This window comes from Emiliania huxleyi, assembly GCF_000372725.1.
Source record: "Emiliania huxleyi CCMP1516 unplaced genomic scaffold EMIHUscaffold_1, whole genome shotgun sequence".
NCBI classification, from domain to species: domain Eukaryota; phylum Haptophyta; order Isochrysidales; family Noelaerhabdaceae; genus Emiliania; species Emiliania huxleyi.
The window spans coordinates 76,348-97,331 of NW_005202428.1; the positions used below are offsets into that span (position 1 = coordinate 76,348).

Below are 20,984 nucleotides of genomic sequence, written 5' to 3' on the forward strand. Positions count from 1 at the left end.
ATCGCTGCTGGCGCGCGGTCGTTTGCGTGCTACCCTTCCCCCACGCTGCGCTACACTGCTCCCGCCTCATACACATCTTCCGCCCTCAGCACTCGCCCCTCTCCCGCGACCGGGAAGTTGCGCAGGTGTGGCATCACTTTTGGCAGGTCGCACGGCGCGACCCCCATCCACTCCGCGATCGGCTGCCACATGCTCTCCCACGGCTCGGTCGGGATGATCGTGCCGCGGTCGTTGCGCGTGCGCTCGCCTTCGGGGCCGAGCCTCGACGGGTACTGCCCTAGGATCCGGCCGCCGTTGACCGCACCGCCGTATATCAGATGGTTCCCGCCCCACGCGTGCGTTGTCCCCCGCCCGTTACCGATGATCGTCCTTCCGAACTCGGAGAGGGTGATGACGGTCACCTTGTCCCACAGCCCCTGCGCCACCATCTCCTTCCGGAAGTCGTCGACCGAGTTGTCGATCATCGACATTATGCCGTCGCCCGGAGAGTCCATCGACGCGTGCGCGTCGACACCCCTCGTCCCCATCCAGAAGGCCGCGCGCTGCACGCCCGTCGCGCTGCGCGCCTTGATGACGCGCGCGACGGTGCGCAGCGCCATTGCAAATGTACAGCCGCAGCCCCCGCCAACATCGCAGCAGTCGTTGAAGGTCGTCGTCGTTGTTGCCGCGTCAATCGCATCGCCGAGTGTCTCCGCGTCCTGGATCGCCCGCCCCAGCACGCGCGAGTGCGTCTCGGCGAAGATCGAGCGCGAGGGCGCGGCCGTCAGGTTCTCGATGTGGCGCCAGAGCCGCTCGTACTCCGAAAGCCGGCGGATGTCGCCTCGCCTCGAGTCGATGGCGAGCGCGAGGCTGGGCCCTCCGGCAGCGCCGAGAAATCGGTCTCGTCGCCGAGGACACCGACCCACATGCTGCCTTGCAGGTAGGCCTCGGGATCGCTCCCCGTTTTGGCGACGAACCGTCGATCCCCTGCCTCGAGATAGACGAGGACGAGCGAGCGGTCCCGCCCGAAAAGGTAGACTCTCGTCGTCCGTATTGCAATGTCTAGCCTTGCTCTGCGGGGCAGCAGCGAGCAGGAGTCGGTCGGCCCGGCGCATGATTCTGCGTTTACTTGCACACTTTACGCGATGAGTGCGGCTCCCGAGTACTCGTATCGCGATGATCACCGGCGGATTTTGCAGAGGTATGCACACATGCAGTCGGCGAGGGCGAACTTGCTTCTCCTCGCTGCCTGCTGGGCCTGCGCCTTGAGCTCGAGTGCCACGTTTCGTCCTTCTACTCCGGCCTCTTTGCTGCGGATCCCTCAGCTGCTGCATCATCTGCCGCCGTAGGCACCCTGCTCACCGCCGTGGGGCCGCTCGCCGCCACAGCAACTGGCTCGTCGATCGGCGCTGCCCCTCTGACTATCAGCACCTTTCTCGCAGGAGCAGCGCTCATATCGATCCCGTCGGCCGCGTTGTTCCGCCATTGCGGCCGCCTCAATGGATTTTTGATCGGCTGCGGGTTATGCGTTTGTTCTGGTGTTGCTGGTGCAATTGGGTTGATCTGCAATATTCCCTCGCTGATATTTATCTCCTCCTTCCTGGCTGGACTAGCCCAGGGCCTGTCTCACTTCTATAGATTCGCGGCATTGGAGGTTTGCTCGCCATCGCAGCGACCATATGCGGTGACACTTGTCCTTTCCGGCGGCGTCATTGCAGCGGTCGCAGGGCCAAACCTGGCCCTCGCAACGAAAGAGCTTGGCCGAGTGTTTGGGGATTCGCGGCGCTACGAATTCCTCGGCGCGTTTGCCGGGATCAGCACCATCGGGGTCCTCAACGCGCTCTTCTCGGTCTGCGTCACGTTCCCAGCGTCTGCCGGCAAAACATCTGCGCCAGTCTCACAGAGCCTGCCTCGGCTGATGTGCGCGGATCCGCGATGCATCGCTGCTGTCGCCATCGCAGCACTCGCCCACACCAGCATGGTCTCTCTCATGAGCCCTCTCGTGGTGGTCATGCACGACGGCTGCGAGGCCGACGCGTATCCCATCGGCAGTTGCTGGAGCGACACGTGCCAAGCGAGCCATCCTGCCGGTTGTTGGTTGTAGCTGCCAACAGCTGTCTCTGGCGTGAGAGTAGGTACTCGAGCCTCACGTTGCAACTCCACTTTCTGGCCATGTTCGGCCCAGGGTTTGTCACGGGCCGCGTCATCTCGACGCTTGGCCCACAGCGGACCTCTTGTTGCGGCGCCTTCCTTCTGCTTATCGCAGCGGGCACGCTTGCGGCCGGAGGGGCGCTCGAAAATTTCATCGCTGGCATGACGCTGTGCGGGCTGGGTTGGAATCTGTGCTTCACTGCGGGCACATTGCTTCTCGCCTCGTGAGCTGCCCTCGACGGGTGTGCTGCTCACCACGAGCAGGGTTGAGCGGGGAGAGCACGTGTGTAGGTGCTACGAGGAGCGAGATGCTGCGCGAGTGCAGGCTCAGCCTAGCCAATGTGCCAACCCTACTTTGAAAGAAGGAGCGACCTCGGTCTCATTAGGGAGCCAACGATTTCATCATCTTCTTCTTTGCCGGCATCGGCAGCACTGGGAGCGGCTACATCAATGGGATATACGGCTGGCGCTGCGTCGCTGTCGCCGTGGCGCATGAGCCTGCCCGAGCCCGGCCGCAGCACGGCCACTCATCTGAGCTCCCCCCCCTCGTAGGGCATCATCGTCCTGGCCTTGATTCTGGCCCTGGCTCTACTCATGTGCTTGCAGCCAGCAGGTCGGGCGGCTGGCGAGGTTAATCAGGTGGCGCCCGAACCGGCCCCCGTCACGCGCGCATTTAGCGGGAGCGGGAAGTTCGAGAGACAGTAGGGCGGTGACTGGGGGGGCTCGGGCCGGCTCACTTGTCTGATAGGCTTATGAAAAACTCAGACCGACTGTGACAGACGCGAGCCCACGAGCGACACACGAGTGGTGGGGCAAGGGGTGGCCGGGGGGCGGGGGCGCGGGGGCGGGGCGGGGGGTGCGCGGAGGGGCGAGGGAGGGTCGGGGGACAGACACGAACGGAGACCTGACGAGAAAGAAAGATATATTCTGTGCGCCTGTCACTGTGCGATTCGGGGCCCGGGTTGTGCGTTTATGTGAAAGCGCACACCATCAATCAACAGGCTCACGCAGGGAGGCGCACGTGCGATTCAACCACGAATCCGCCTGGAAGACGTCAGCCCAACCGTGCCGTCAGAAGCTGTTCATTAGACCCCCTCCCCCCCCCCCATCCCGCGCGCGAACCTCTTCCCGCCGCCTCCTCTGCGGCCTCTTCATGCGGCGCGCGGGAGCGCCCCCTCCTCCTCGAAACGGCGCAGGTAGGTGCGGAGCAGCGCCGGCGTCACCGTCGGGCAGGGGTGGCCACGCTCCGCCAGGTGGGCCATGTGTGCCTTGGAGCCCGTCGAGCCGAACGAGGGCGGAGCTGCCTTGAGAGCGCCGAGCAGCCCGCGCAGAGGGTTGGGGTGCGGCGCCGTCTCGGGCTCCGCCTCCAGCGCTGCCTGCAGCACGGACAGCCCCGGGCCCTCTCGGGCAATCTCGGGTCCTCTCGGGCAATCTCGGGCCGGTTCTCGGGCCGATCTCGGGCGATCTCGGGCCACTTCCTCCAGCGCGGCCTGCCGCTCGGCCAGCCTATATCTCCCCATATCTCCCCATATCTGCCTGCAGCTTGGCCAGCCACGCCTCGTAGCTCGGTGCGACGGGCACGTCGAGCTCCGTGAGAAGGTCTTCGTACGGAAGCGAGGCGCCGTTGTCGAGAGTGAAGCAGGGCGTCTCGCAGCGCTCGCGAGATGCCGCCCCGCCGGCCTCCTGAGTGGCGATGCCCCCGATGGCGCCCGCCACCCAGTCCACCGGAGACATGTCCACCCGAACGCGCATGTCTGGCAGCGGCGGAGCGAGGCCGAGCAGTCGGAAGCCAACCAGGTACCGGTTGAGTGAGTCTCCAATGTTGCAGTCTCCCGTCACAGAGTGGCCGCTGATGGCGCCCGGTCGGAAGATTGAGTAGCGCGCCGGCGCGCCGGCGGAGCGGGCGGCGGCGTTGGCGTTCTCAATCAGCCGCTCGGCGACCCACTTGCCTTGCACGTACCCGTTGGCACCGTCCACCGCCGCCATCTCGATCCGTGGCGGCGCCTGCGCGTCGTGGCAGGCTCGCCGTCCGCAGACGCCGGCGGTGGAGACAAATGCGACGTGCACCGGCTTACGGTTGGCAGCCTCCAGGCCGTGCGCGAGCCGGATCGCACGAACAAGAGAGCCGACGTTCGCCTCCTTCAGGCCGGCGTACGCGGTGGCGTGGTTGACGGCGGCGGCGTTGTGGATCACCAGACGCACCGAGGCGAGGCTCGCCGCTACCACCCCATCAGAGAGCCCGAACCCTGGCAGCGTCACGTCGCCGGCCAGGCAGCGCAGCTTCGGCGAGCGAGCGGCGTCGCTCCACACTCCCCGCGCGCGCAAGGCGGCAGAGACGCGCTCAGCGGCCGCGGCGTCGGAGGCGGCGCGGGCAACGCAGACGACCGCCGGGCCTTTGTCGGCGGCGAGGAGGGAGGCGAGCAGGTGTGTGCCGAGGAAGCCCGTGGCACCGGTGAGAAGGAGGGCGTCGGCCTCGCCAAGCGGCACCGCGGGCCCGAAAGGCACTCCTCCCATCCCGGCGGCCAACTCGGGCGGCACCGCCGCCTCCGCCTCCCAGTCGTACGCCGCCGCCGCCACTGCCTCGGTCGTCTGCACGAGGTTGAGGATGGCCGCCATGGTGACGCCGCGCAGCAGCGCCTTTGGCGGCACGCCGCACCCGAACCGCTTGTTCAGGCTGCCGGCGAGGCGCGCGGCGGTGAACGAGTCCAGCTGCAGCGGCTTCGCGCCGAGGCCAGACACGTCGACGCCAAGCAGCGACCCGACCGCCGCCTCCACGGCACACATGTCGGCGGCGTTACCGTCGCCGGCGTCCGTTGTGGCGGGCGGCGCGAGCCGCGTCAGCACGCCGTCCACAAAGCTGAAGGCGGCGCCGGCGTCGGCGGCGGAGAGCTTGGGCATGCCGAGCATGGCGGCGAGCTTGACGCGCTGCACCTTGCCCGTCGGCCCTTTCGGCACCTTGTCTGCGTACACGATCGCCTCGGGGAGCCACTGCATTGAGAGCTCGCCGGTGTCGAGCCCGAAGCGATTCAGCTGTGCAAGGCTGACCTCTGCGCCGGGGTCGAGGACCGCGATGGCGACCACCGACTCACCAAGCTCCTCGTGTGGCGAGCCGAAGGCGAAGAGGCTCGACACTCCGGGGCAGCGAAGCAGCACATTGTCGATGGCGACGGGCGCAATCTTTTCGCCGCCACGGTTGACCTGCTCCTTCTTGCGGCCGGTGAGGAAGAGGTAGCCCTCCTCGTCGAGATAGCCGAGGTCGCCCGTGCGGAAGAAGCCGGATGGCGTGAAGGACTCAGCGTTGGCGTCGGGCCGGTTGTGGTAGCCCTAAGAAGGAAAGGAGTGACGTGATTGTGCCTCTCGAAGCGGGCGGTCGCGAAGGTCTGCGCCTTGGTGACGTTGCGGCCGCGCACGCTCACCTCGCCCACCTCACCGTTCGGCAGCGCCGCCTCGCCCTCCTCCGGGAGGATTGCAATCTCGACGTTGGTCCCCTTGCCCACCGAGCCCGCCTTGTGCGGCCCGCGGCTCGGCAGCGGGTTGGAGGAGATCTGGTGGGCCGCCTCTGTCATCGCATACGCCTCGAGCACCGGAGCGCCAAACTCCTTCTCGAGCGACTGCAGGACCGAAGGCGGGAGCGAGGCGGAGCAGGACCGGATGAAGCGCACCTGCGGCCGGCCCGCGGCCGCATAGCTGTCCAGCCCTTTGAGCAGAAGCTGCTGCATGGTCGGCACCGCCGTGTACCAGGTGGCGCCGCACGCCGCAATGTCGCGCCAAAAGATCTCGACGCGGAACCCGGCGCAGTTGGCCGGCAGGATGACCTCGCCGCCAGAATAGAGGGTCGAGAAGAGTGCCGACATGAGGCCGTGCACCTAAAAGAGAATCGTGCGAATCACAAGGGCGACAGCTAAGAAACACCGACATCGGCCCGGGCACATGAAAGAGCGGCATCACCAGGTAGCACTTGTCGGCGGCCGTGAGGTCGTAGGTCGCCGTGATGTTTGCCTACAGGAGAAGGGCGTGCGCCTCAAAAACGAAAGTGTCAACCGGCTGTCCGCCGCCGATGAGGTTGCCGTCGTCGCGAGCATGTTTGCGTGCGAGAGCGGCACCTTGTGAGGAATCACCCGAGATCACCCGAGATCGCCCGAGATCACCCGAGATCACCCGAGATCGCCCGAAATTGCCCGAGACTGCCCGAGATTGCCCGAGATCGCCCGAGACTGCCCGAGAGCGCGTGGTGCGAGAGGGGCGCACCCCCTTCGGCTTGCCCGTCGTGCCGCTGGTGTGAAGAAACAGGGCCGTGTCTTCCGGCTGCGCCTCGGGGATCGTCACGCCGCCGTCGGCCACGGCGCATCGCGCGCGCGCAGCGACGCTCGTGCCGCTGGCCGACGTGGCGACGCCTATCCACGGCTCGAGGCGTGAGAAGAGACTCGACACAGCTCGCATCGGCGGCCACATCTCGGCTGCATCTCGGCTGCACCTCGGCTGCACCTCGGCTGCACCTCGGCTGCACCTCGGCTGCACCTCGGCTGCCTCTCGGCTGCAACCCGGCTGCACCTCGGCTGCACCTCGGCTGCCTCTCGGCTGCACCTCGGCTGCCTCTCGGCTGCACCTCGGCAGCACCTCGGCCGCCTCTCGGCTGCCTCTCGGCTGCATCTCGGTTGTATCTCGGCTAGCCCTCTCCGAGCGTGGCGACGCCAACCTTGGCCGCAACCTCCTCGGCGAGAGCGTGGCCTTCGGTCGGCACGACCAGGAACTTGGACGAGATGTTGAGCATGTCGTACCTGCGTGGACACGTCAGGGAAATGTCCGCGACTGTTCCGGGAGGCGGCGCGGGCGGATTGGGGCGGTGTCGCACTCGAACTCGGCGGCAGCGTACGACGCGTTGAGCGGCGCGGCGGTGGCGCCGAGCCACGTGACGGCGAGGAAGGAGATCACCGACTCTATCTGAGGCGGGTGGAAGGCCGGGCCGAGGTGGTGTGGCGAGGCGACGGCGGCGGCGGTGGTGACAGTCTCTGGAGGAGCAGCGAGGCACAGCAATGGCCGCCGCGCTGTCCGCTTGCGTTGCCGCGGCAGCAGAGTGGCCGCCAGAGCTGTGACACGCACGCGGCGAGGGAGGCGGACCTGGTTCCGGAAGCAGAGCGAGACCACGTCACCTCGCAAGACTCCGGCTCGGGCTAGCGCGACGGACACGGCTTTGACGTCGGCGCGCAGCGCGCCGCGCGTAAAGACCGGGCCCTCCGGCGTCACGCGGATGGCGGGCGCGGCGTCGTCGCCGGCCAGCAGGCGTTCCAAAGTCGCCATGTGTACCCCGCGTCTGTGTCTGAGGTTCGCGGTCGAGGCGCAAGGTGCCTCTTTATATTACCCAAAAGCTAGGCTACACAACGCCCTCTATGTTGGGTCAAGGCGGGCGCCTAGAAGAAAGCGCCGCCCCCCGAGGGGGAATCCCACCCGTACCCCGAGCCCCCGTCGAAGAGCGCGTCGAAAGCGTCGTCGCCTTCGTCGTACTCCTCCGCGTCAAAGCACCGGACCGGCTCCCCCCGGCCGTGCTCCCTTGCCCAGCGCATCTGCCGAACATGCGCACGCTGCTCCTCGCGCGCCCTCTCCTCCGCGGCGCGCGGCGTCCACCCGGTGGACGCCAACAGCGACTCGAGCGTCGCGCGATAAATCGCCTCGCCTTCCTCGCGTGATACCACCTCGCCCGCCTCCTTATCTCTTTTCCGCGCCCGCCCCCGCAAGGCGCGCGATACACGCAACACGACTAACTGACGGATCCGCTCCTGACAGTCGCACGCGCCGCAGTCTTTGTTTGAAGTTAAAAGTCGAATCAGAGCGCCGTCGGCGCTGTCCCTCGTTTTCCTCCCACGGACCGCCCGTCCGGGACCGCTCCGGGACGCACGCCGGCGAAGCACCATCAAGCTGCTGTACGGCCCCGGCATCGCCTTCCCAGGCTTAGCTAGACTGAGAGATATTGTGGACATGAAAGATTGGTTTCTACAATATTACACTGACACTTTACCTCCCAGAGCTCGTCCCGGTCCGTCACGGCCATCCTCGGCCTCCGGAGGGCCCCCGGCCGCGGCGCGGTGCGGCGGCGTCACAAATCCGACCACAGAGCACCGAGCCGCGCGCCCCAAACGACCCAGGCGGCGAGTAGTCGTCCTCGAACCTTCGTCATGTAGTCGCCCATAGTTAGCGCCCGTCCGTCCCCACCTCCGTCGCCGCGCAAATGAAAAAGAAAAAGAAAAAGAAACGAAAAGAAAAACGAAAGCAAATCCATTGCGTAAACGGCGTCACAAAGCCCGCCGGTTTTGATCGACAATCGTGAGATTGACCGCCGTCGACCAGAGATATCTCTCCACCATGGGCTGCGCCGGGTCGACTCTGCGGTCGGGCGCGTCATTTGAGGACAGCCGCCTCGCGGCGATTGAGGATAGTCGCTTCCATGAGGTGGGCCATCACGCCCAGTTTGAGGACAGCCGCCTCGCGGCGATTGAGGATAGTCGCTTCCATGAGGTGGGCCATCACGCCCAGTTTGACGAAGGCGGTCGCTTCAAGCAGCTGCCGCCCGCCAATGATGATGCCAAGCTGCTCGTTGCCGATCACCCCTCACTGGGCGTGATACGGCTCGACTACGACTACCCGCCCGCCCTCGGTGACGTTGACCACCCGGGCTCCTTCTACTACGACGTGTTCTATCGTGTCGTGCCCGGCCTGACCTTTGAGTTATGCCAGAGTGGCGAGTTGCCTGACGACGTCAAGCAGCGTTTCATTGACGCCATCACGTGGCTCGACGAGCAGGGTGTGGCGGGCATCACAGGCGACTGCGGCTTCTTCATGTACTTTCAGGCCCTCGCACGGTCCGTCACCAGCAAGCCCGTCTTCATGTCGTCGCTCTGCCAGCTGCCCGCCGTTGTATGTGCCTACGCCGCCGACGAGCAGATCGCGCTCTTCACCGCCAACGGCGAGTCGCTCAAGCCCATGCGTGAGATCATCAAGAAGGAGTGCGGCGTGGACCCGGACGACACGCGCTTCGTCATCGTCGGCTGCGAGGACGTGCCTGGCTTCGAGGCAGTCGCGAATGGTGACCGCGTCGATGTCGACTCCGTCGTGCCGCACCTCGTCCGCCTGGCAGAGGACACCGTTGCCAAACACGCGGGCACGGCCAAGCCGATCCGCGCCATCCTGTTTGAGTGCACGGAGCTTCCGCCCTACTCGGACGCCGTGCGCGCGGCGACCCGGCTGCCCGTCTTCGATAGCATCACGTGCTGCAACTCCATGCTCGCGTCGCTCATGGACAACCCGCGCTTCGGTGTCAACAACTGGCACCTCTCCTGGGACGGCGCGCACACCGCTCACCGCTTTGGCGACAACGTGCCGCCGCATCTGAAGGGCAAACTCGTCAACAGGGAGCACCCCGAGAACATCGCAAGGTGGAACGCGAGTCTCGCGGAGCGGTCGTCGTTTTCTAGCGCTCAGCAAGAAAGCATCGGGCGAGGATCGCGCAAGCTGTGACCCGTGTCACTCTGTCTATCTGTCTCGGGTCAGTCATTGTCTCTGGTGCTGGGGGGGTCGGGACCCCCCCCCTAGCAGCAGAGCTCTGGTGCTGGGCGGGGTGCTGGCAAGTGGCAGCTCTCGCTCTGTGTACGGAGTTACCGACAGCTCTGGAGCGATTGTTTTTCGCCGGCTTGCGCCGCCCAAACGCCAAAGTCGTCGGCAAGGTGCTGCATATACATGAAATGGCTCGAGGGCGAGCTGCATGGCTTCCACCACGTCACTGCCCGCCATTGCGGCGACGCGTCGCGGCGCGCCCGGCGGACCTGACGGTTTTGCCGGCGGGGCGACGGGCGGCGGCGGCGTGCGCGCGCGCCCGTGCGCGTTTTCGAAAAAGAACTCTTAAAACACAAGCCTCTCTCACAGCACACACTGGCACGACACAAGGGCGCAGACTGGCGCGGACTGGCACACACACCGGCTCACCACCGGAGCCGCCTAAGCGACTCCGTTAAGAACGGCAATGCACTCCGCACCATGCACAATGCCGCTCTCCCCGCACGCTAGCTCGTTCACCGTCTGCCACGCCACAGCGGTGTGGAGGACGACAGACAGACGCTGCATCTGCAGGCCGTCGCTCGTTGGCGCCTCGCCGCCGCCCCCCCTCTCGCCGCCGCTCCGCTCGTGGCCGCCCCATCCCCTGTCAATCCCGCCGCCTCCCCTGTCAATCCCCCGCACCACCGCCGCCACCGCCTCGCGCGTTTAGCGGGGGGTCAAAACTCAAAAGGAGGACAGCCTATAAAGAAAAGAATTTAAACAAAACAACTCTAAAGAAAAGAATTTAAACAAAACAACTCTCTCTCACAGGACACAGGCTCGACACAGGTGCGAACTGGCGCGTGCTAGTACTATCACCGGCACACCACCGGAGCCGCCTAAGCGACTCCGTTAAGAACGGCAATGCAATTAAAAAGGCTGTGTGCTGCGCGGGGCCCGGCGAGCGACTAGCGAGCCAGCCTGCTAGTGTATGTGAAATTCTCCTAGCCAATGCACGATGGAGAGACGATGGAGAGTGACGGCGAGGCATGGTGGGAGCTCGACATGGACGAGGTGGGCCTCGGCACCGACGGCGTGCCGCTCCAGAGCCTCGAGGCGGCTGTGGTGCCGCCGCCGCGCTGGCCATTCAACCAGGCGAGTGGCTACGGCGCGCCGCTCGACTGCGCCGCGCGCTGCCGCGGTGGCGACCACGCGAGCGTGTGCGCGCTGCTCGCGCACTCGCCACGCCTGCTGGTGGCGCTCGGGCCGTGTGGACTGCTCAGCCTCGCGTCACGGCTGCTGCGGCAGTTGGTGGTGTACGATGTTCCCGGCATGCCGCTCGTGCGCGTCGGCGCCGCGCCGCGCCGAGTCGAGCGTGGTTCCGCGACGCGCTACTTTGGCGACGGCGGGTACGTGATGGTATCGCCGCGCGGCTGCGACGTGTGCTACTCGTACGGCGTCTCGCAGGAGGTGAGCTTCGACGCCGAGCTGGTGACGCAGCATGGGTTGAGGCTGGTGCGCCAATTCGATATGACGCTCGGCGGTGCCTACACGCCGCCGCTGCCGCAGTTTACCTTCTACGACGAGGGCCTCGGTGCGTCGCGCGACGCCGCGGCGCGCCTCGACACGCTCGAGAGCCACGTGCGCCGCTTCGGCGAGCTCGACGTGCGAAAGGTCCTGCAGTGCGACGTGGAGGGCGCAGAGTGGGAGGCGCTGTGGGCGTGCCCGGGCGCCGTGCTCGATTCATTCGATCACCTGGTCATCGAGTTTCACGGGCTGGATGAGCTGGCCTCCATGGGCTTCCACGCGGCGCTGCTCGAGAAGCTCAATGTTCACTTCGTCGTCGTGCACGTCCACGTCAACAACCACGGGCTCGACGTTGATGCTGACGCCGCCGCGCAAAAGTTCACCGAAGTGCTCGGCACGCTCGTGCCACGCACGCTCGAGGTGAGCTACCTCAGTCGCCGCCTCGTCCCCGATGCCGCGCGCGTTGCGAGGGCGGCCAAGGCGTTCCCGACGCCGCTTGACTATCCAAATGTGCACGCGCCGGACGTCATGCTCAACGTGTGGCCGTGGGCCCTCCCGGCCGCCGCCCAAACGTGAAAAGCGCACCACTAAACGCCCAAAGGCATTTCACGACTTGTCTGTGGTCTAGTGCCAGGTACGGCTCTAACCTAAAAGCACGCTACACACAATCACATCCGTGCTCTGTACGGCTTTTAGCCGGTAGACTCTACACATACAGTATACATCCGACCAATATCTAGACGTACGATTCAACACGCAAACGTGCCAAACAAAACGCGTGCACCTGCACGCCCTTTCGCTCACGCCCTTTCGCAAACGCGGGGACACACACACACACACACACACACACACACCGCTCACCCACGCGCACCGGGCCTTGCACTTTGAATGCCGTGGGGCTCCTGTCGTCAGACGTGGAGACGCGAGGGTTGCCCCCCCTTGCCCCACCACCTCGTGTGTGTGGAGAAGTTTACCTTACCTTACCTTACCAAACGGGGGGGGGGGCCAAACACGCACAAGGCATGTAACCTGTTTTGTGTACTAAGCATGCTTGCTGTTCAGCTCGTGCTCGGGTCGCTCGTCAGCTGGACGTCGCCAGCTGGAGTGCGCTTCGCCTCGCCGCCTTTGTCTGCGTAGTTGTTCAGGTATTGGTCCAGGAACTGGGCCTGCGAGGCCGTCATCCATGCAAAATAGGCCAGCCCAGATATTGTAGAGAGGACTGTGAACACGAGAACGACGTAAAGCTCCCTGTGGCCGAACAGGATGAACATGTACAGTGGAAACAACGCGAGCAAGAGGACCAGCGCGACGACGGTGAGGACCGCCGGGATGCCCTCGGCGGCGCCCACTGCGGCGGCCGGTCTCGATCTGGTGAGCTCTGGGTTTAAACGGGAAAGTGGGCTGGACGTCTGGGGGGGGGGGGGGGGTGCTTGCGAGCGGCAGCAGCGCACTCTTGTAAAGCAGATCGTCTACGTACTGCATGGGGATGAGCGTGAGCGACGTCAAGTTCAAGATGAGGAGGACGGTGGCCACGAGGAGGGCCACCGAGGAGAGGGTCGCTGCGAGGAAGAAGATCGACCGAATGGTCTTTTCGCGCTGAAGTCACGGTCCGTCTCATCGAGATCAATCTCGGTAAAGACGCACCCAATCGAGATGCTCGCGATGAAGGCTGACAGCACTGCTGTGTTTTGCCACTGGGACTCGAGGCGCCCATGGAGCTGTTCGTTGTCAACAGCAGCAAAGAGCTTGTGGATCGGCGAGATACGGGCGAGATATCGCGCGAAGCGGGATTTTTTTGAGAGCGCCTTCGTTGTGAGCCGATGGGTGAAAGGGAAGACCCGCCCGAGGTCTGATGCTCACCCATTGAGGAAGTGAGTGAGGAACTGCTCGGCCCACCCCTGATCCTGCTGAACAAGCTCCTCTTGTAGCTCGATCGGTCACACCGCCATCACCGTCGGGGAGAGTGGGGACGACACTGCTTCTGCAGCGTGCACCTCGATCCTGTACCGTGTTTGTTATGACCCCCCCCCAATGAACACACCAGTGAGGGAGGGCGAGACGATCGAGGGGTCCCGCCCGTAGAGAGAGAGAGAATTCTTGATACGAAACCACGACGACACACACCAGTCGACTCGCATCGGTTGCCTCCATGAACGGCGGAGCTATTCTCGCGCCCACACCACACCTGGCTCCAACGTGGACACGCCCATAGCTGGGGACACTACTAGGTCACGCATGGCATCACAGAAGTTTTATCTCTGGGCCCCGAAAGGCATCTCTAGCAGTGTCGTTACACATGCTCCCTCCCCTCCTGGGCGCATGTGCCTCACGTCTCGCCAGAGCATAAGCCCTTGGCGTGTGGCGAGACGAGTTTTTCGCCATCGCAGTGAGCAGCAAGCCGCCCGCCGCAAACAGCCGGAGGCATCGCCACGGCACTGGCTGCGCCGCGCTCCCGCACCCGTCGACGAAGCTCCCCCCGCGGAAGACCGCGCGTAGCGACGCCTTGACGATCGAGATGAGCGCGCTCGAGGCTCGCCCACCTACTGCCCCTGAGAGTTGGTTATGAGTGGGCTCGGCTCCCCCCCTTGGGATCGAAGCTTCCACGACCTCACACCCAACACCACAGGTGGGATCAGAGAGAGACTCCGCACCGGACACCGCCCGGGCACAGACTCCCTACCCATCGGATCGCACAGGGCCCCCTCGGAGCAGCCCACACACAATCACGCATCGGCAGAATTAGTGCCTGAATCAGGCAGACAGCACAGACAAGGAGAGGAGAGAGAGGAGAGAGAGAGAGAGGAGAGGGGAGAGGGTGAGGGTGTGTGCACACGTGTGGAGAGGGAGGGTGTCTGTGGTGGGCTGTAGTCGTACTACGTGGTTAAAACCACGCGCCCCTCAGGAGCTTAAGGTAGAGTGGAGCGTCCCAGACGCCTCGGTGCCTCCCACCGGGTGAGACCATCCGGATCTGCCTGCCGCGTCCTCCGTACGCAGCAGTCCCCGCGATGGCCCACGGTCCTCCGTCGCCAGGTCGAACCCCCTGCCTCCCGGTTGACCCCCCGGTCCCCGTACTCCACCATGAAATAAACTCAAAGTCCACCACAGCCACCAGCCTCCACCTCCACCGTCGAGCCGCGATCGCTGCCGCCCGCGACGCCGCCCGCCGCGTCAGATCGCCGCAACGCGCGCACCGAGTCGAGTCGGAGAGCCGCACCGCACCAGCAGCAGCATCTGCACCACCAGCAGCAGCAGCAGCAGCAGCACCACCACCAAAGAGAGAGGCGCACCTGCCCGACGCCGCCCGCCTCGTCAGATGCTTGCGACGCGCGCGTCGAGCCCAGTCTCAGAGCCGCGCCGCGCCAGCAGCAGCATATGCACAGCAGCAGCATCATCACCACCACCAGCAGCAACAGGGAGAGGCAGTGCAGGCGCAGAAGCGCTCGCAAAGCCGCGCGCAGCGCCGCGCACGCCACGCTGCGGACTGTCGGACGAGCGCAGCGCATGTCGGCGGCGAGCCGCGTCGCCAGCCGTCTCGCGAGAGAGCCGCGCCGCCGCGTGCGCGCAGCAGCCGCCGCGGCAGAGGCGAGCCGCGGCGACGTCCGCACTAACGGATAACGGCCATTGGCGGTTTTGGGGAGGGTACCCATTCGTTGCTGGTAGCGAGTCGACGCTGCTTGACCTGCCAGCGTCGACTCGCCCTGTTCGCAGATCTCCTCTGCTGGCGCCATGTGCCTGTCGCCGGCGCTGCAGAGCGGCGAGGACATCGTCAGCCACCAGCTCGAGCTGCAGTCGATCTTGCACGGTGTGCACCAGCGCTACGCCGGCCGCCAAGGGCGGTACAACAAGCACGACACGGCGCGGCTCCGCTACATCAAAAACACCGCCTTCCCGGGCCTGCGCTTCGGCAAGATGGTGCCGGAGCGAGACATGGCGATGCTCAGCCCTCTCCCACCGTCGCGGATCGCCCGTCACCTCGCCTCTCCGCAGGGTCATCTCTCGCGCCGTCTGCATCTCTCTGCCGGTCGCCAGCACCCGCCACCGACTGGCTGCACCGCCACTCGCGACGCGCCACCCTCGCTCACCAGCCTGCATACGCGCTACTCCCGCCGTGCCTTTGCTGCCACATGGATCGCATGTCACTGCAAACGCGCCCGCAGCCGCGCCGTAAAGGTCTGCCTTGCTGGCTGACGATCTCACTCTCCCGCTCCTATTGCATCTGCCTCCCGCCTCCCAGCTCACATTTGACACTGCAGTAGGTGCTCCTGTCGACGCTGCCGCCGCTGCCACCGCTACTGTCACCGCTCGTTTGATAATCGACGCCACGCTTAGCGGCAGCGAGATCCGAGGTTGAGTCAACTTGCCTGGTGCGCTCTTGCGCGTGCCTTCAAGATCCACAAGTCAATTTGTACCAGAAATCCAAAGGTGGTGCAAAATGGATATCTCAAGATTGGCCTTTATTTCGCGCACCTGCTCTCCGCCGCCGCCGCTTACCTGCTGGCACGCCACCGCCCCGCGTCGCTAACTCAAGCCTCCCTGCTGCATCTTGCCACCCCTGCCACATGACTCGACCGCCGTCGCTGCTACCGCCCTCCCCGCCGCCCTCGAAGGCGCCACCAGCATTACGGCCGCCTTCATATCTCATTGATGCTGCCACCAACGCCACTTCCTCGATTCTGTGCCGCTGCAGCGGCGAGGCGCCGTCGCCACGATCGCCGCCAGCGCTGCTGATAGCCTCGGAGCGTCGCCGTGGCCGCGTTCTGGTCTGCCCACGCTTCCCTAAAACGTCTAGGACGAGCTCAGAGGCTAAGGGCGCATCATGTGGGACCATCTAGCTCTACTGGGTCCGCGACGGTGGTCGGCGCACCCCCGTCTCGAACGTGTGTGCTCTCTGTCTGTCTGTCTGTTGTTTCGGCTAAGTCGTTTTGTACCGGATTTCAATGTTAGTGGCAAAACCGCGGAGCCGAAAATGGCGTTTAATTTCGCGCACCTGCTGTCCGCCGCCTGCGGCGGCGCTCCGCGCCGCTTGGGGCGCCTGCGGCGCCCCTGGGCGCGCTGCGCGCGCCTGTTTTGGGGGGGCTACCAGCACCGAAAAAGTGCCGGTTTTTCTCTCTCTCTCTCTCTCTCTCTCTCTCTCCCGCCCGTACCACGCGGATTCGACCCTATCCAGTTAGGTTAGGTAGAAAGGTGAAGAACAGCCAGGCTCGGACTGGAACGCCCACGAGTGCTCGGCAGAGGGGGCAACGGAAGCGGGCTCTGGCCAAGGCGGAGCAGCAATGGCGCTTCAGAGATCACGTGCGTCAGCAATTTGGCGTCATCTCCCACCTCGAGATATCTGGCTACCCTCTGTACCGCGATCATGACCCCATGTATGCCCACCGGCCCACCGGCCCCCGTGGGTTCTACCGGAGGTCCTCGCATTACGATCGCGCGCGTCTCAAGGCCCTAGGCCTAGACCGCCAATACACTTACGCCCCCCGCTTCCCCTCTGGCCTGCTCGAGTCTTTGCGCGCGAACCGCTCCTCTACCAAGGACGCGCCACCCACCGACGGCTCCCCCGAGGACACCTCCTCGGGTGATGACTCTTCCGACGACCCTCCGTCTGACGGGGACGACCATCTCGCAACTGCTCTTGCAGAGGAAGCCGCCAACCGTGCCCTCGAGCAGTCCCTCGACAAACTCGCGTCTCAGCCCCGCCGGCCACAGCCGCGCCGCGAGCGGCCTGCTCGAGGGGACCCTGGCCACTGGGAGGGGATCATTGCCCACACGCTCTCGCATTTCCGCCAACGCCATCGCCCTGTCTCAGAGGCCACCGCCTCCGAGCTCCCCGCCGGCCCTTCTCTCGCGCGGCTGCCACCGCCACCGCGCGAGGCGAATGCCTCCCAGCTCCTACCGGCCGCAACCGGCCCGCCCTCCCGCCGCCGCCGCACCCAGATGCTGAAGCCTCTCGGGTGGCCCAGGAGGCCCGCACCGCCTCGCGCTCCCCTGCAGCGCCCCGACCCCTCCCTGACCGCCCCCGAAAGCGAAGCCCGCGCCCTGCGCGGCCACCCAACCGATTCTGACTCCGACCCCAGGGCCTAGGCGGCCCGCCATGAAATCTAGCCGTGTGTGCTGGCGTCCGGGTCCCAGCGGGTTTTCACGTAACAAGTACACACACCAACGCGGTATGGGTGTCAAGCTAATAGATCATAAAAGCGTGTCGTGGCCGTTTGCCCCTCATCGCCATCTCGACGCCTACTCGAGTACACCGGGGGCCTGCTGGCGAAACTCGGCTCTCGGGGCAGAGCCGTGCAATGTCAGCGTCTACCTGCACTTCGCTGTCAGCAGCAGGCAGCAAGTGCGCGGCGAGCGGCGGCTACCGCCTCTCACCCACCAGCGGCACCCAGGGCGGCAGCTTCATCGACTGCTACACCGACTGCGCCGCCGCGGCGGCGTGCGAGGGCTTCAGCTACGGCGAGAGTGTGGGCAGCACGTCGTTCTGCGTCACATGCAACAGCAACGACGCAAGCGCTCTGGACGTGGACGCCAGGGTGACACACTACGCCATGTGCGACCCGCCGCCCGCGCCGCCGCCACTGCCGCTGCCTCCACCGCCTGACGCAGAGGGCCGCATCATGCCTGCCTCGGTGCGCCAAGACCCTCATATTCACTTTGCGCACGGGGGGAAGGCTGATTTTCGGGGCCGCAACGGCGTCTTGTACAACTTCTTCTCCGCCCCATGGTTGGCCGTAAATGTCAAGACTGAGGATGCAACATTTCTGCTGCATGGTGGCAAGCTCACTGTCCACGGTAGTTTCATAACCGAAGCGCATATTGTCGTCCGCGCTAGATCCCCGACGAATGCCTCAATGTGGGCAACCGAGCTAAATGACGACAACTGGGGATGGAAGGTCATCAACGGGTCGTGCAAGCGCCGTCACTTCCAATTTGGAAGGTGGGGGACCAAACAATGTGGCGAACTCAGGATTGAGATGACGTTTTCCACCGCCACTTTCACTCTCGGGAACTGGTCTATCGTAGTGCAAGGTAACCGTGTCTATGACAGGATCTCGGGCCCAAAACACCGCCTGGATGTCAGTTTTAGTGGTAGGGGCGATGCCGCCGCGCGATCACTTCCGCATGGGATCATTGGGCAGTCATTCTCTTCTTTGACGCCACGGTATGGCCTCCTGGACAAGTATCCCGACGCAGGCAATTTTACAACCGTGGCCATGGCTGAGGGTGCAATCGAGGGGGAGGCTGCTTTGTACGAGATGAGGTCCCCATATTCTACCCACTTTGCCTTCTCACGCTTCGACGAGTAGGACGCTGCTACGCATTTGGCTTCTGCATCTGCCTTGCACGAGGGTCCACTGCAAGTGTCCTGGACCTAGCATCGGCCTAGCACGTCTACCGGCACGCCGACGGCAGCAGGTGACAGGCTCCTTTACTCATATTGCCGGCGTCGGCGAGGGAGTCGCGTGGATGGCAGACATGCGCGCAGCTTGCAGGCGACGGGAAGGCGGGCGCGCTCTCCGGTCCCAGCGTCCGCGTTCGCACGGCTCACTCACTCACTCAACATTCCCCTCGCTCCACCGTGGCTGGCCTCGTGTCCGCGTCCGGGGCACCTTCGTGGGCGAGCTACTTTCTACTTCTTTTTTGGCTCCCGTGGTGCACCTGTGTATGCTGTGTTAGTGCCAGTGCGCGCCAGAGAGAGAGATTGTTAGCAATACCAAACACTTCGTGTCAGAGTTTTTGTTTTTTACTTTTGTCGCGCCGATCCCGTGCCTGTGGTGCGGTGAGACGGCGCCCGAAAATTCTTTTCCAGTGTACCTGTGTTAGTGCCAGTGCGCGCCAGTCCCGTGCCCAGACCCCGACTCGGACGACGGTGACGGCAAGCCCGACTACTTCGACCCCGACTCGGACAGCGACGGCAAGCCCGACTACCTCGACCCCGACTCGGACGGCGACGGCCTGCCTGACGCGCTGGATCCCGACTCGGACGGCGACATCCCCAACTCGGTGGAGGGCTCCGTGGACGGCGTTTGCATCCCCGGCTACCTCGATCGACCCCGACTCGGACAGCGACGGCAAGCCCGACGCCGAGGAGGGCGCGGCCGACAGCGACAGCGACGGCATTCCCGACGCCAAGGAGTCCAACACCGCCGACACGGACGGCGACGGCCTGCCTGACGCGCTGGATCCCGACTCGGACGGAGACGGCATCCCCGGCTGTGTTAGTGAGTACGCCACATGAAGGACTCCATACCCGAAAAAAAAGCGAGAAATCCGAGCATCTGGCCCGCTGGGTGGCGGCAAATGATCGCAGTGGGCGTCAGAAGACTCGTCCTTGCGCGAGGAGAGCTCGATAGACTCGAGGGGCCAAGATATGCTGCGAGGAGGGCGGAGCTGCGCCGAAAGGCAAAAGAATCTAGGGTACCATACTTCCGGGCCGGTGTGCGGGGAGCGAATCTTAACGACCGCCCCAGAAGCTTTCTGAGCGCACCAATCGGGCCAGGATCATCAGCATATGTCCCCTCCACAACATCGTGGGCGTTTGAGCGTGAGTATGTATGTATGTAGAAAGATGAACAACAGTCAGGCTCGGACTGGACACCAACGCGGTATGGGTGGACGCGGGACAGATGATGGCGACACGCACGAACGACACACAGACACAAACAAGCTCACAAGACACACAGCCAGCTGATCAGCTGGCTGCCACACACCCTGAGTTGGCGTACACATAACTCAAGGCCGCGCACCCCCCCTGTCGTCTCCCCCAGCCAAGTCGCCGAAGGAACAAACAAGGGCACAACAACACAACAGACGACAGGGGCGAGCGCGTGAGGCTGGAGCAGTCTTGCTCGTCCTCTAGCAATCTCCGCCGACCGCGAGGCCGGACTAGACCGTGTGTGGGGTCATGTGAGGTGTCTCTGGTCACTCTCCTCAGGGGCTAGCCGCCAGCCGCTAGCCCTATCTCGCACTCACTGGCGGTGACAATTCTATGGGTGAGCGTATGCGAGTAGAGGCGCGTGAGCCGATTCTTGATCGCATGCCATTGGCATATAACTTGGCTTGGCGTGCGACCTCAGCGCGCCCGCCGTCAGCTCGACGGGGCGCGCATGTCAGCGAGAGGTTTGCCGGTAGAGCGATCCCGGTCTTGTCGAACGCGAGCCCCACGCCACGGTTGCCAGCCGTGCCTTCGCGAGAGTCGCCCTCGAGCCGCGTCCCGTCGGCACTACCCTCGAGTGCGTGTCGCTTTGGTTGGCGACACCCACTCGTCGAGGACAGTCCGGCCGACGGGAGCCTGTCGCGCGCCGGCGACGAATGCGGCGTGCGTGTGTGCCTTCGAAGCGACGATGGCACGACCACCGCCCTGCTTCCTGACCGGGCAAGGAGGGGCCTACTCCCGTTCCGCGAGGAACAGGAGGTCTCCCCCCCTCCCCCGGCCTGACGCCTGAGCAGCGACGGGTGGACGGCAGCCCCTTCGAGGTTGGCAGGCGAGCCAGTTCAGTCTCAGCCACACGCCCCCCGCGCCTGTACTCCACCAAGTCAAGGTGAAAAGATCTTATCAGCCAGCTGGGCAGGGCAGGCGGGCAGGCGGGCGGGGTCAGGGAAGACTATTCCAAGACTCGCGAGAGATGCCACACGCCCCTCGCGCGAGGCAGTTCGCAGAGCACCTCCTACCCACGCGAGGTTAGCATCCACCCCTCGCAAGACTATGTATGTATGTAGGTAGGTATGGGGGCGGCGTGAGTTGACCACACCATACCCCGCAAAAAGTCCGAACGCAGGGCTGGCTTGGCTGACCTCTCTCTCGACAG

At 64.7% G+C, this 20,984-nt stretch overlaps 7 protein-coding genes across 7 annotated transcripts; 4 read left to right on the forward strand and 3 right to left on the reverse strand.

The window, feature by feature from the left end:
- Window positions 1-50: 50 nt before the first annotated feature.
- Window positions 51-907, reverse strand: EMIHUDRAFT_193729 (hypothetical protein; the record flags this gene model as incomplete). Its single annotated transcript, XM_005793832.1, has 2 exons — window positions 51-820; window positions 898-907. 2 exons carry the CDS (start codon window positions 905-907, stop codon window positions 51-53), a joined length of 780 nt encoding a protein of 259 aa, XP_005793889.1.
- A 130-nt stretch (window positions 908-1,037) lies between these two features.
- On the forward strand, window positions 1,038-2,906 carry EMIHUDRAFT_193730 (hypothetical protein; the record flags this gene model as incomplete). Its single annotated transcript, XM_005793833.1, has 7 exons — window positions 1,038-1,128; window positions 1,197-2,046; window positions 2,115-2,354; window positions 2,432-2,471; window positions 2,517-2,609; window positions 2,683-2,726; window positions 2,879-2,906. 7 exons carry the CDS (start codon window positions 1,038-1,040, stop codon window positions 2,904-2,906), a joined length of 1,386 nt encoding a protein of 461 aa, XP_005793890.1.
- Window positions 2,907-5,025: 2,119 nt separating this feature from the next.
- EMIHUDRAFT_61069 (acyl-CoA synthetase) lies at window positions 5,026-6,570 on the reverse strand (the record flags this gene model as incomplete). The annotated part of the gene is made up of 4 exons (XM_005793834.1): window positions 5,026-5,454; window positions 5,526-5,996; window positions 6,061-6,129; window positions 6,346-6,570. Coding segments are annotated over 4 exons (1,194 nt in total), but the record flags the coding sequence as incomplete, so codon positions are not given.
- Window positions 6,571-7,538: 968 nt separating this feature from the next.
- Window positions 7,539-8,063, reverse strand: EMIHUDRAFT_193732 (hypothetical protein; the record flags this gene model as incomplete). Its single annotated transcript, XM_005793835.1, has 1 exon — window positions 7,539-8,063. One exon carries the CDS (start codon window positions 8,061-8,063, stop codon window positions 7,539-7,541), a length of 525 nt encoding a protein of 174 aa, XP_005793892.1.
- A 424-nt stretch (window positions 8,064-8,487) lies between these two features.
- Window positions 8,488-9,639, forward strand: EMIHUDRAFT_94744 (hypothetical protein; the record flags this gene model as incomplete). The annotated part of the gene is made up of 1 exon (XM_005793836.1): window positions 8,488-9,639. One exon carries the CDS (start codon window positions 8,488-8,490, stop codon window positions 9,637-9,639), a length of 1,152 nt encoding a protein of 383 aa, XP_005793893.1.
- Window positions 9,640-10,665: 1,026 nt separating this feature from the next.
- On the forward strand, window positions 10,666-11,757 carry EMIHUDRAFT_94745 (hypothetical protein; the record flags this gene model as incomplete). Its single annotated transcript, XM_005793837.1, has 1 exon — window positions 10,666-11,757. The coding sequence occupies one exon, from the start codon at window positions 10,666-10,668 to the stop codon at window positions 11,755-11,757; it is 1,092 nt and encodes a 363-aa protein (XP_005793894.1).
- A 3,082-nt stretch (window positions 11,758-14,839) lies between these two features.
- EMIHUDRAFT_420194 (hypothetical protein) lies at window positions 14,840-16,108 on the forward strand (the record flags this gene model as incomplete). Its single annotated transcript, XM_005793838.1, has 2 exons — window positions 14,840-15,202; window positions 15,435-16,108. Coding segments are annotated over 2 exons (439 nt in total), but the record flags the coding sequence as incomplete, so codon positions are not given.
- Between the last annotated feature and the right edge of the window lie 4,876 nt (window positions 16,109-20,984).